This window comes from Bombyx mandarina, chromosome 23 (assembly GCF_030267445.1).
Source record: "Bombyx mandarina strain Sakado chromosome 23, ASM3026744v2".
NCBI lineage: Eukaryota > Metazoa > Arthropoda > Insecta > Lepidoptera > Bombycidae > Bombyx > Bombyx mandarina.
Genome location: NC_143229.1, coordinates 16,312,136 through 16,325,780, shown reverse-complemented (window position 1 = coordinate 16,325,780; position 13,645 = coordinate 16,312,136). Strand labels below are relative to the sequence as shown.

Here is a 13,645-nt window from a genome sequence, read left to right as displayed (position 1 = left end):
CGATAGTATGTTAGGGGTCATAAGTATTATAGTAATAAGTAGGAGGCAATAAGTAGGGGTAATAAGTAGAGGGTAATAAGTAGAGGGTAATAAGTAGCGGGTAATAAGTAGGGGATAAAAAATATTCATATACTTTTCACAATATTGAGCCTATTAGGCTTGATCCTCGTGTCCCATATCTCATGGTTCATGGTGGCTGCATTAACATGGTGATGTCGATAAGCACGTGCAATTCCAAGCTACTTTCCTGTCCTCAGCGGTCTTATAGCCTTGGTTATTGGCAAGATTTTAATTAGTAGTACTATTATTCCAGTAGGTCCATTTAAATTGTTCTAAGTGTACACTATGATGTGATATGATGCGTAGAGAGGAGATGCATTTGACTAGGAGATGTATAGAAATAGTAATACAAAGTGGAGGGGGAAGAGGGCGACCGAAGAAGACATGGATGGAGTGTGTGAATGACGATATGAGAGGCAGAGGAGTGTATGTTGAGATTGCGGCGAATAGAAGAGAATTGAAGATAAAAATTAGCTGTGCCGTTCCCATCTAGTGGTATAATGTAAAGACAAAGAAGATTTATAGTACTTGTCATCAAAGAGTAGCTGACATTTTAAACAAGAATTTTCTTGGGACTATTTTGATCTCACAAAGCATTCGTATACGGTCGCTTTTCGGCATAACATTTCTGCACAGATCACTGGCTACAAGCTTTGAGACCAAAAGCCTTCGATGATAAAAAAAATTAGAAATACCATTAAAATCTCTTATGGTGAAGTGGAGAGCTTTGACGGGAAAGCACAAGTGCTGATAGACCTTGACGCTTAGCGGATTGTAAATTAGCAGGACCATGCTTTCTTGAGTCTCTGTGAACTGTTGAAAAAGAATTGTATTAGAGAATTAATACCGGCCAATATACGAGTCCCATACTTAGGGTTGGAACGGATAGTTGTTAAAATATAAAATATGTGTAAAATCATATTTTATTTTTTTACTATTTTGTTGTGTAATTGTTTGTAATAATCAAAATACATGAAGTAAGAGAAATGGGAAATGCAGAAACAAAAATTTCCCTATAGCGTATTGCAAAGGATACATAAATATATTATTATGTACTATTTATGGTACTCTGACAAGAAAGTAGCGGTAAGAGATTAATATTACACAGAATATTAGTTATTCATCCAAATTTATTTTATCACCTTCAAAGTTTTTTTATGAAGCAAGGATTACTGGTGGCCCGGAGGCCTTTCCACTTTCACCAGGACATGTGGGCGAGCAAAGCCCTTGCCAGGAGCGCTGGGATTTGCTAACAGCCACCCGGCTGCAAAGGAGACCTAAAAACTCAAAGGCAGCAGCTGCTTCGCTACCTTCAAACTCTACTCCTTCAGAAACGATACACTTACGCCAGATAATAATCGAATCATCACACCCTTTTTAAACAGTTCACTTCGTTTACAGTACAAGGGCTACTTCATCCTACAAACCGAAATGCATGACTGCTTCACGGTAAAAATAGGGGTGGTGGTACCTATCCACGGAAGCTCACAAAACTCCTTACCACCAGTGGCATTGTGTCAGCCCCGACACCATATAGTTACGCCACTGCAGTGGAGTCTAATGACTGAGAAAATCGCACGAATTACTGGGGACGAAATCTTCGAAGGCAATTTACCCCGCGATCAAGACCTAGGGCCAAAAAAGTGTAACGGCCAGGTGTGTTACCATATATCAAAGGCCAACCACAAACCCGCATAATAGAAAATAGCTCTAATCCTCAAAATGTACGTGTCATTATTGAAACTCACTCTACATTGGCTGATGTTTAATTGATGGCACACGGTGAAGTGCTGGCTGTTTTTCGACCGTCTGCCCGCGCCCCAAGTCGGAGTTAAGTTGCTGAGAACAATTAACAAGATTAAAAATATCGCACACTGTTATTCGTCGGGTTCTTACCAAGGTTTTCGTTTAGCGATATTACGGGGCATTGGTGTTCAAATACAGCAGGCTTTTTTAATGAAATACGTACTTAACAAATGTCCACGATTGATTTCCACGGTGAAGGAATAACATCGTGTTAAAATTAAATCCCGCAAAAACACAATTTACGTAATTACTGGCGGTAGGATGTCTTGTGAGTCCGCACGGGTAGGTGTCACCGCCCTGCCTATTCCTACCGTGAAGCAGTAATGCGTTTCGGTTCGAAGGATGGGGGACAGGTGTTGTACTTTAAAAACGGAGACCGGACAACTCAAATCTCAAAGTGAGTCAAAAAAATAGACTGTTTGAGATCGACATAAGATTAAACATTACAATGGTTTTGAGTTATTGAAGTGTTTACGGCCAGACAAGAGAGAAGACCGATGTATTCTTATTAACTGAGCAGGCTTTAAAGAAGGTACCAATAGTTTACATGCTTTTAGCTTTAAGCTTATTTTATTGCCCTTTTAGGCAAATGAGAATAACGCCCATTTAATGGTGACTAGTTACCGTCACTCATGGACCTCATCAATGTCAGGGGCAGAGCCAATCCGCTTCCGCATCACGGCGCTTGCAACATGTCCAAAATATAGAGGGCTCAAAAGGACTTAATATATTTTTTTTTTTATGTTTGAGCGTTTACTGGTGGCCCGGAGGCCTTTCCAATTTCACAAAGACAGGTGGGCGAGCAAGGGCTCAACCAGAAGGTACGAGATTTGATAACAGCTACCCGAACGCCAAGGGAGACCTAACAACTCAAGAGTAGCTGCTTCGCGAATGAGCCTTATTAAATGTAAATATATTGGTTATATCCCCTTAAATTACATCTAGTATTTAGAATAAGGCCGCGAAGGCTTAAGCTGTAGAAATAAATAACGAGTGAGGAAAATTTAAGGGAGGAATTACCTATTGACATTTATATCTCTTGAGTTAGCACTTGAACTTACAAACATAACATTACCTGAGTAAGTATGATACTTTATTGGTGCAAGCATCGACGGCTTCGCTCAAAATACTCAGGAAGTCGTTTGTGACGTGCTGCTGACTTGTTCCTGTTCAGTAAAACGATTCATCATCATTTAATTCTGATGAAGCTGACTAACACGAGCATTTTCATGGCTTCAGGGCATCTTCTACTCCTGAAAAAGCTACTTATCTAAGTAGTTTTCCTACTTTTACGGGTTAATTTCGAGTTTCTTTATCATTATTTTTATATGACGCGGAGAGGTTGGTCCCATGTTTTTAAAATGATGACGTCAGCGTTGCTGACGCTGTTCTCCTCTATGCTGTATTGAAAGCTGGGTATATATCCGTTGCTGTGTTACCAGTTATAGCGTCATGGTGTACCACGAGGTTGACAGCGTGCCTCAGGAGGTGTAGTTCGTACGAATCCCCCATACGGGCAAGGACTGTTACTTGCTTTGCGATCTGAAATTATTATTATCGGTATCACAATGTGTATGTCGCCACTCTTGAAAATTGTATGGCTAGGCCTGACCTAGCCTCGAAACCTCTCAAACCTAACTGCCTTGCGTCAGGAATAGACAGATCTTGTATCAATTGTTAAGAGTCTAAACTTGTTGTTCAGGGTAGGGCCAACGCTTAAAGAGTTCGTGGACGAAACCCCATGGGCCGGACTGATCAAGTGAAAAGCCTTACCAAAACCCCACCTAATGAGTGCGTGAATCGAGCCTCAGTTCGCGAATTATGGAGAACAGCTGTCAAGGCTATAATAAACAAGGATTCCACTTGATTAAGACTGCTCTGCCAAGAGTAAACGACTGTGACATGTATGAATTATGAATAAATTCCTATGTAGTGGACAGAAGTGTATGGGGATAGACTTCTTTAGTGCCAACTAGATAGTCGCCAACTACATGAATTATAATCGTCGATCTACGGTCGTCCACATCTGGACTTAGATCTCCTCCAAGCTACGCCTTAAGGACCGGTCCAGTGTTGTCTACATCCAGTGCCTCACGACTAGACAAGACCTCACCAGAAAACATGAAGGAGGAAATATTAGAACTAATTGCATACCTGCAGAAACACATGCGCCTTCCTAATGAAGTATTTGAAGCTTGGCCTTGAGGAGTAGTAGCCCGACCAGTATGTGGATGAATCGCTTCCATAAGGCATGTGGTCTGACTGAAAATTCACAGCAAAAACTTTTCTATGAACAAATCTTTGATGATGAGCGGGTTATCATAGCGAATTGTATATGTAATTGTCTGTCAGTACTGCAATTTATTGCTTGGGAAGTTTCTTAGTCAGGACCCAGTAAAGCTACCATGCCTTGGTAAGAGATCATGATAAAATTACTGCTGGTAAAGAGTCTTGTGGGCTCACACGAGTAGGTATCAACACCTTGCCCCTTTCTGCCGTAAAGCAGTGATGCGTTTTAGTTTGAAGGCCGAAGCTACCGTTGTGTTTTAAAACTGAGATATTGAACTGACGTGTTTGGTGGCGTGGTGGTTTTTGCGTTGTTAATGTGCGCAGATTGGCGCACACTCATCTACCCATTTAAGCAAATGAAGAATGTGTAACTAAAATTTAGTGTCCATGTTATTGACCATTTTGAAGCTTTTCATAAAAATGTCTTTTCATCGAAACTAAACTAAGATTTAACCAATTAAAACTGTAGGTTGAGAGAAAGTGAGTCTAATTAAGCTTCTCCTAAATACAACGTTCAAAGTCACACACGATCCCATGGACACAACCCATTGAACTCAATGAGAAACTCTCGTCGGATGTTTTCAGCGAATCGCGATTCCGATCCGGTCGTAGACTTGGCGAAGCACTGCTCTTGCTGGAGCTAGTGTTAGCAAATTTTCTCAGGTTAAGCCCGCGAGCTCACCTACCCGTCCGCGAGTAGCAGGAATAGTCCCTTAGGCTACCAGGGAATGGGTAGCAAAAAATAATAATCCTGCTGCTTCACCGAGAATAATTGTTTATATATTTACCCTTTCGGTGAATACGGCTTTATCTCTGCGTCCGTGTAGGTAAATGGCCTTCAAGTAGCAGGAGGGAGACGAATAGAATATATTCACGTCCGATAGATTGACCGGATGAGTGTTCACGTGACTAAAAATAAAAAGCGACCAGGGTCTGTAGCTACTTAGTAGGCAGATGAGCTGGATAGGTGACGAGGATAAGAGGGAATGGAGTAACAGACTAATAGTCCAACCAAAAGTGGTCTGTAAAGTTAAATCCTTAGTACTTAGGAGCACGACGCAAGGAGAAGGAGGAGTAGGTAGATGAGCAGCATACGTCATAATGGTGGTGAGTTTCTACCGTTGCTGAACAATAGCAATTTCAGGGGCACAGCCAAGTCCCTGACTGCAGCTGCGTGCTCTCCACAAGCCTTGAAGGACAACACGTCAAAGTGCTCAGGAAATACCGCGGTGGAAAGTTCATACCAAAGCCTGATGGTATAAGCAATAAGCAACAAGTTAACTGTAGAATATACACTAAAATACAACAATTAGCCAAACTTAGTAATGTTTGTTGAAGAAATCAAATTCATAATATTTTGATTTGTGATCCCTTATAAAGGTGTTGTAGTTTGCTTTCTTGACCAGATGAAATAAGATCAACGACACTTGTTCTGATGTCTATAGGCTTCTATAACCAAACTAAATACAAGAGAGCCGGGAGTCAAGTCTACAAGTAAAAAATGTGTCTTACTTAATCAATTTATCCATATTAATAAACCAATTTGCAGCGCTTTGATATGTGAAGTCACCTCCGGCAGTGACCAAGATATTGTCGTGATCATAATATTTTGCTTGTCTCTCTATTTGAACGATAAAGTCGTTTACCTGAAGGGAAACACATTATTTTCCATTTAAACAAATTGTGCCACAAATGAAATAGGACCTCTTGTGAGTTCGCGCGGGTAGGTACCACCACCCTGCCTATTTCCGACGTGAAGCAGTAATGCGTTTCGGTTTGAAGGGTGGGGCAGCCGTTGTAACTACACTGATACCTTAGAACTTACTCGTTTATCAGCGTTGTACGACTTGCTGTCAGGATCGTCGACGATGGGTTCGTCATTGCACAGTATGTCAAAGCAAAATCCTTCAGGAGGGTTGTAGAGATTGAATAACGTGTGGGTCATTATATCAGACATTTTACCTAAAAAAAAAATTAATTTTAGTTAAAGCACTATGAAAAATACATTTTTAATAGGTTAAGAACCGGAGCGGTCCCGGTGGGTGGATACTATTAATTTGCCAAAACAAAATTAGTGGTCCCTTAGGACCGCCGCAACTCACCTGCCCTAGAATACCCCTGACCGCAAGTTTTCTATTGAATATTGTAAGAAACGCGGACCGCCATGACTCATCTAGGTAATAGCTATAGCATATGGAAGGGGGACTATTCGACAATATATATAAATATAACTCGTCGTGGTCTAACGGATAAGACGTCCGATGCATTTGTGTTGAGCGATGCACCACTGTTCGAATCTCAGGCGGGTACCAATTTTTCTAATGAAATACGTACTCAACAATGTTCACAAATGTTCATGTTCGAAACGCATTACTACTTCACGGCAGAAATAGGCAGGGCGGTGGTACCCACCCCGCGTACTCACAAGAGGTCCTGCCACCAGTAAAGTACCAAATTTTTGTAAAGAAATACGTCGTGTACATGACAAATGCTCACGATTGACTTCCACGGTGAAGGAATAACATCGTGTAATAAAAATGAAACCCGCAAAAATTATAATTTGCGTAATTACTGGTGGTAGGACCTCTTGTGAGTCCGCGCGGGTGAGTGTCACCACTCTGCCTATTTCTGCGGTGAAGCAGTAATGCGTTTCGGTTTGAAGGGTGGGACAGCCGTTGTAACTATAGTTGAGACCTTAGAACTTATTCTCAAGCTGGGTGGCGCATTTACGTTGTGGATGTCTATGGGGTCCAGTAACCACTTAACACCAGGTGGGCTGTGAGCTCGTCCACTAATCTAAGCAATAAATAAAAAAAAACAATCTCAATTTACCTAATACGTCGCTACCACGCCAAATGAATTCCATTCTATCCTCTTCGATCATAGATTCTCTTTCTTTGTGATCGACCCGACCTGGTGAAATTAAACTGTTACTCATTAAGATAAGGGCTACTGCTGTTGTCAATACTAGGTGTATAGAAAGACCTCAAGGAAATGGACATGTCTGCTGCTACCCACTTTGTGACATGAGGATGAAGTTTCAACAGTTTTGTAATATCCACAGTGTACTTATATAGCTTATACCATAATTTTTTTTGACATAACAGAAAAAAACAAATCAAATGTGATATTTTTATCCTTTCACTATTTGAGATACCAAATCGTGTAAATGTTTGAAATAATAAAATGCAAAATATAGAACCAAAAAAGAATAAGTTTAAAAAGAAAAAAAAAAGATAAAACAGAAACAGTTTCTCCCTATTGAGCTTAAAAAAGGTTGACGTTAGGCAGCCGGTCCTGCCAAATTCCTATGCAGCATGCATGATAAGAAGGCATACTGCCTCCACCACGTGCATAGTGAGTAAGAGCAAAAAGAAGAAGAATGCGTAGCACACATCACAACTCTGTCAATGGGATCCATAGCTTAGATTTACTACCTAAAACTTAACAAGGTGAGGAATTTATACTAAATTAACGAACCCGACAGATGTTGTCCTCTGAAAGCATACACAAAAATTCATTGAAGTCTATCCAGCCGTTTAGTTGCAGTATAGATAAATAACCTAGATACCGACGGCAGCGCCAACTGCCGGGATGATTTGTGAATCTAAGCCATCCAGGGCTAACTTTGTGATGCCTAGAGGTTCCGGGAACCATTAAATACAAGGTGGATCGTAAAATTGATCATCAGTTTTTATTTATTGCTAAGATGGTTGGACGAGCTCACAGCCCACCTGGTGTTAAGTGGTCACTGGAGCCCATAGACATCTACAACGTAAATGCGCCACCCATCTTGAGATATAGTTCTAAAGTCTCAGTATAGTTACAACGGCCCACTCTTCAAACCGAAACGCATTGCTGCTTCACGGTAGAAATAGGCGTGGCGGTGGTACCTACCCGTGCGGACTCTTAAGTGGCCCTACCACCAGTTTACGCCATAAATAAATAAAACTGAAATATGTACTGATAAATAAGCCATCGAAGCCCATTTGTGCCAGTAAAGATGCCTGTTCCCTGGTGTGGCCGTATGTGTCAATCTGCCAAGCCGCTTTAGGCTTACCACACAGGCCTAAAGTGTCGTTCAGTTTCCTGGAAAATTTATAGCCAGTTAAATTTTTTGATAAGAAGCCAGCTAAGCTAGTGGTAAGTGCTAAAACTTTTCCTGCAGTTTCATTGCTATGTTGGAAGTGAGCAGGTTCACCCCCAATATGTCCTCCTAGTCCGCTAAGTTTCTCTCCGGATCTTAACAGCGGGTCGCGATTCCGATTCGGTAGTAGATTCATTCGCGAAGCAGCTACGCTTGAGTGATTGGGTCTCCTTTGGAGGCAACTGTTAGAAAATCCCTATTTTCTAGATGAGCCTTTGTTCGCTCACCACGTCCTGGTGAAATTGGAAATGCCTTAGTGCCACCTGTAACCCTTCCTTTCTAAAAAAATATGTCCTGCTCACTGTTGACAGATTCTCGATTACAAATTTCCACAGAATATTTCAGAAAGGAATACAGAAAGTAGTATGTTAAATTTTCTACAAATATACCTCAATCCCCAAGTATATTGGTCAATGATCTGGAGATAATCGGAAGTCGCTTCGTCGTTCTGGACCCATCCTCCTCCGGCGAACTCCACGCGACCTTCCTGCACGAGGCTACGGAAGGTGGACCTCGTTATAGGACGCTGTTCTTTCCACCAGCGCCAGAAATACGACGTTTCGGAGAAGGTGAATCTGGATTGGCAGATTAAATTTTAAGTATATCTTAAAAGCATTTCTTCTAATAAAAAAAAGTACTCAAAATGCGTAGCCACGAATGCTTTCCACGATGAAAGAAGCGCATCTTTGAAGAAATTTTTATTTTATTTTTATTGCTTAGGTGTGTGGACGAAATGCATTACTGCTTCACGGCTGAAATAAGCAGAGCGCTGGTACACACCAGAGGAATTGATCTCCTACAACCAGTAAAACCCTCTCCTGTATCCTCACAAATTTATAAACCATTATAGCCCTGTGTCCTTCCTATTTCACAAGAGGCGCTCCTAGGCAATACAATTCAGATTTCGACGTCGCATCTCAAAGTGTATATAGGCTGCTGTAAGCAGTTAACATCAGTAAGGGCTATTTAATCTTCTCTGTTTAGGAGTAAGAAATTCTCTGGCAGCGATGACTTCTTCTAACAGGGGCGGCTAGAAATGGTTTAGGAGAAGACCTTAGGGCTTAGTTGTGTAAGGTCGAAGAGGCCTGGGCTCAGCAATGGTCTGATGATGATGATGATGATAAAGAGTAACAAATCAGAGAACTCACTTTCTTTTTTTATCATACAGCAATTCAGAAATAACGGAGTGGTATATCAACTGAACGTTCGCCGAACTAATCGATGTTTTGGCTGAAACAATTGATCTATACGTGAGATATTTAACAAGACTCAATAGTTTGGGCTGGTCTACGATAGCGCCACTCTTTCTCTTTCCGTGGGCGTCGTTATGCTACTAAGGCATTTACTGGAGAATGAATAAGTAGTAGCTTTTTTTGTTTAATATACCAACGGATCAACAAACATAATTTGCTAGTAGTAGGGTATATTATGGAGACTACGTACTGGCAAGCGTAGTGTAGAATGGCCACCTACCAGATAGACCGATGACCTGAAAATCGCTGGGTCGCGTTGGATGCAGGTGGAGATCGATTAAAGAGGCTAAGGTACAGCAGTGAACAGCTATTGGCTTAGGTGATGAGTATATGGGAGTCTTAGCTGATTATCGTATCCATCCGTATTTATAAAGATAGTTTGGGGCTTACGACAAAGGGAAGATCTTCCACCGAGCGGGTGATATTGCTCGGTAGACCGACGGTCCGAATGTTGTTGTTCGGAACTTTTATATACGCGCTTTATCTTGAAAATGTCGTAAGCGAGATTCAAGCATCTGTCAATTATCTTGCGTTGTATGATGGCTACCCGCCACAGTGGTACTAGCACAAACGCTAGCAGCAACTAGTGCCCGGGTCACCGAACTCGCCGAAAGGTTAGCCAATAGCATCAGCCGGCTGAGTTTCTCACCGGATCTTCGCAGCGGGCTTGATACCCATCTGTTGGTAGATTTAATCACAAAAGGATTACTTTTGATCTACTAGGATTCTGTGGGCAAATCTTCCGCTCCCGGCTGCCCGTTCAAGTACACCCACCCGTTCCAGTTAAGTCGGAAGTTTTCTGGTATGATCGCGATCTTTCCAAACCAGACTTTCTCATACAATATACTCACTTCCGTAGTAGTATTCGTCGAAGGTCTTGACCCAGCCGGCGTCCATGTGCGAATGTGGTATCAGATGGACATTCAAGGCACCTTCTCTTGTCTGAGGGCATTGCTGAACGAACATGAAAATAAGTATTCTTAGATTCATTCTAGGTAACGGCGCGTGTTTTAATGTATGGCTTTTTACCTTCACATTGCATTGTCATAGACAATGTTTCGCGTCTTACGCGTGTCTCAAGCGTGGTCCACGGGTCGCGATACACAGTATTTATTAATTATTGTACCCACCTTATAACCACATTCGGTTTTCGCACATAAAACCAAGCTCAGTTGGAGAAAGGCAAACGTCCCGTGCATTACTGAACGTAGAAAATTGGCATTTCATTTAACTGAAACAAAAAAGCTATGATAGTAATAATTGCAATATCTATAGGAGGATCTTGTAGTGACTAATAGTCGGTAAGAGTATGGTGAGGTGGGAAGATATTTGTGAGGTGGGGGCGACCTTTAAGAGTGGAATGGATTGTGTGAAAGAGAATGTGCGGAAGAAGGGTGCTAGTGCAGAGATGACGTATGATAGACCTCTCTGGAAAAGAGGATACGCTGCGCCCGCCCCACTTAGTGGGATAAGGGTTAGGAAAACTAGAAGGCTGATCGGAAAGCAATGGAGCGTCTTACCTACTCAAGGAATTCTATCTCGGAGCGCCGTTACAGTAACTAAGGTATTAATGGCTGATTAAATACTGCGTGTATTTCCTGAAATCGTGTAGAACAAGTTTAATATAAGGCTAGATTCACACAGCTGGTAATATTATTAAACGCTGGTAAATACATATTTTTACTGGTGGTAGGATCTCTTGTGAGTCTGCACGATTAGGTACCACCACCCCGCCTATTTCTGCCGTGAAGCAATAATGCGTTTCGGTTTGGAGGGTGGGGTAGACGTTGTAACTATACTGAGACCTTAGAACTTATATCTCAAGGTGGGTGGCGCATTTACGTTGTAGATGTCTATGGGCTCCAGTAATCCCTTAACACCAGGTGGGCTGTGGGCTTGTCCAACCATCTAAGCAATAAAAGAAACGCTAGAGTACACACTTTGCTGAGACATTTTAATGCGTAGATTAATTACGGCGTTAAACTTTTTGTTTAGTTTTTAAGCGGGTATACGAGCTCATGGCCCAGCCGGTGTTAAGTGGCTATTGGAGCCCATAGACATTATCAGCATAAACGCCCGAATTCATCTTTAGACGTGAGTTCTAAATCTCAGTTGTATACTCAGTTAAAACGGATGCCCCACAATAAAAAAAAATATTATCGTGATATAATTTCGTCAATATGAATGACTCTTTAGATCGCAAGAAAGGCGATGGCTTAAAAACATCTTCGGTTTCACAAAACAATTCAACTCTAAAGTTGAAGTATTCTTTGTAGCTGTGTATAGGAAAGAAAAGTATACGTGCGGGTAACCAAGTATTTGAAGTTCACAATTATGGGATATCTTGGCTGTAATATTCTTCAGTCAGAAGTAGGCAGGATGTTTGTTTGGGTCTACGGAGGAACTTCGGTCTCTTTGTCTTTGTACCACATTTTCCATGGCGAGTGCTCTGAGGAATTGTTCGAGAGGACCACTTTCCTTTTTACCATTACATCTCCCGCCACCGGAGCAGAGCTCATCATATAGCGATGAAGTAATAGTCTTATAAAAATCAAACTCGTAAAAATATGCATTTGTGTAATCACTGATGGTAGGGTATTTTTTATTATACAGAAGAAAATCGCGATTGGTCTTCTGGTCAAGTATTCTTCTGATGAACGCAAGAAATCTTGTACTAACACTTATTTTTTTACCATTATCACTTATAGATTGGCTGTGTTGTGGCCTAGAATGAAATCAACACGTCTCACCCACGTTTATAAAAAAAATAGCCGTGACGTCGCGTCATTTATCTACCGGAAATCAGTCGTGCGTTCCAATTCGAAGGCTGGCCGCTACACTAGACGATTGAGTCATCGACCTCAAGCCACTAAGTCAAAGATACTGATCCTACAAGAACTACTCCTTTAACCCAAACAATGTTGTTAACGTGAACCAAAGACTTTTGCAAGTCGAACATAAAATCCCTTTGACGTACCAAAGTTTTTATTTATTTTACCTGGTGTTCGGTGGTTACCGGAGCCCATAGACATCTACATCTCAGTATAGTTACAACAGCTGCTCTACCCTTCAAACCGAAACGCATTATTGCTTCACGGCAGAAATAGGCGAGGTGGTGGTACCTACCCGTGGGACTCACAACACATCCATTACGCAAATTATAATTTTGCGGATTTGATTTTTATCACACGATCTTATTCCTTCACTGTGGAAGTCAATCGTGAGCATTTGTTATGTACGTATTTCATTAGGAAAATTTTGGTACTCGCCTGTGGGATTCGAACACCGATGCATCGCTAGATACGAATGCACCGGACGTCTTATCCTTTAGGCCACGACGACTTTTAGCTTCCTTCTTAAGACACGTTGCTTCCTTCTTAAGACGGTTTACTACTGGAGAAACCTGAGGTGAGTGAAGTCAGAACGGCGACCAGTCGTACAATCCTTCCAAATTCCTATGCAACATGATAAGAGGATATGGTCTATCGAACTCCATAATGTGGACTAAGGACCAGAAGATGAGGAAGTTCTCACGTCGACATACAAAAAATGCACAGATGATAAATGTTTAAAATTCTCGTCATGCTGTCGGTTTAAGGCGTACTGTTCCACCATCATCATCATCACCATCGTCGTCATCATGATCATGATCATTGTCATCGTCATCATCGTTATCATCATCGTCATCATCATCATCATCATCGTCGTCATCATCGTCACCATCGACATCATTGTCGTCATCATCGTCATCATCGTCACTATCGACATCATTGTCGTCATCATCGTCATCATCGTCACTATCGACATCATTGTCGCCATCATCGTCATCATCATCGCAAGCTCATGCTTGGGCATGGGCATATAGTGTTAGTACCGTGAACATTTTTCAACCAAATCATAAATATGTAATAGTCTGGTCTCTAGTTGAGACAAGTCGCTTTGGTTGAAGCATTGAAGTCTAATATACACTTAGACGCAGTTCGGATAATATTTTCGTCTTAATTTGTAATTAATGGTAAATCTAGGTCAAACTAATAAAAAATGTAACTGACCTACCTTTAATTAAGTCGACTTATTATATTTTCGGTCT

At 41.4% G+C, this 13,645-nt stretch overlaps 1 protein-coding gene across 1 annotated transcript in view; it reads right to left on the bottom strand.

Annotated features, from left to right (window-relative positions):
* Positions 1-10,826, bottom strand: part of LOC114246541 (lysosomal alpha-mannosidase) — a 30,137-nt gene extending 19,311 nt beyond the window's left edge. The window contains exons 1-14 of the mRNA XM_089737643.1: positions 10,686-10,826; positions 10,407-10,509; positions 9,451-9,532; positions 8,692-8,877; positions 8,120-8,244; positions 6,988-7,068; positions 5,981-6,117; positions 5,668-5,801; positions 4,944-5,064; positions 4,021-4,128; positions 3,306-3,408; positions 2,942-3,032; positions 1,809-1,899; positions 756-873 (exon numbers count right to left, since the gene is read on the bottom strand). Of these exons, the coding sequence (XP_089593769.1) occupies positions 756-873; positions 1,809-1,899; positions 2,942-3,032; positions 3,306-3,408; positions 4,021-4,128; positions 4,944-5,064; positions 5,668-5,801; positions 5,981-6,117; positions 6,988-7,068; positions 8,120-8,244; positions 8,692-8,877; positions 9,451-9,532; positions 10,407-10,509; positions 10,686-10,754 (1,549 nt within the window). The 5' untranslated portion in view covers positions 10,755-10,826. The remainder of the gene's footprint in view (positions 1-755; positions 874-1,808; positions 1,900-2,941; positions 3,033-3,305; positions 3,409-4,020; positions 4,129-4,943; positions 5,065-5,667; positions 5,802-5,980; positions 6,118-6,987; positions 7,069-8,119; positions 8,245-8,691; positions 8,878-9,450; positions 9,533-10,406; positions 10,510-10,685) is intronic.
* Between the last annotated feature and the right edge of the window lie 2,819 nt (positions 10,827-13,645).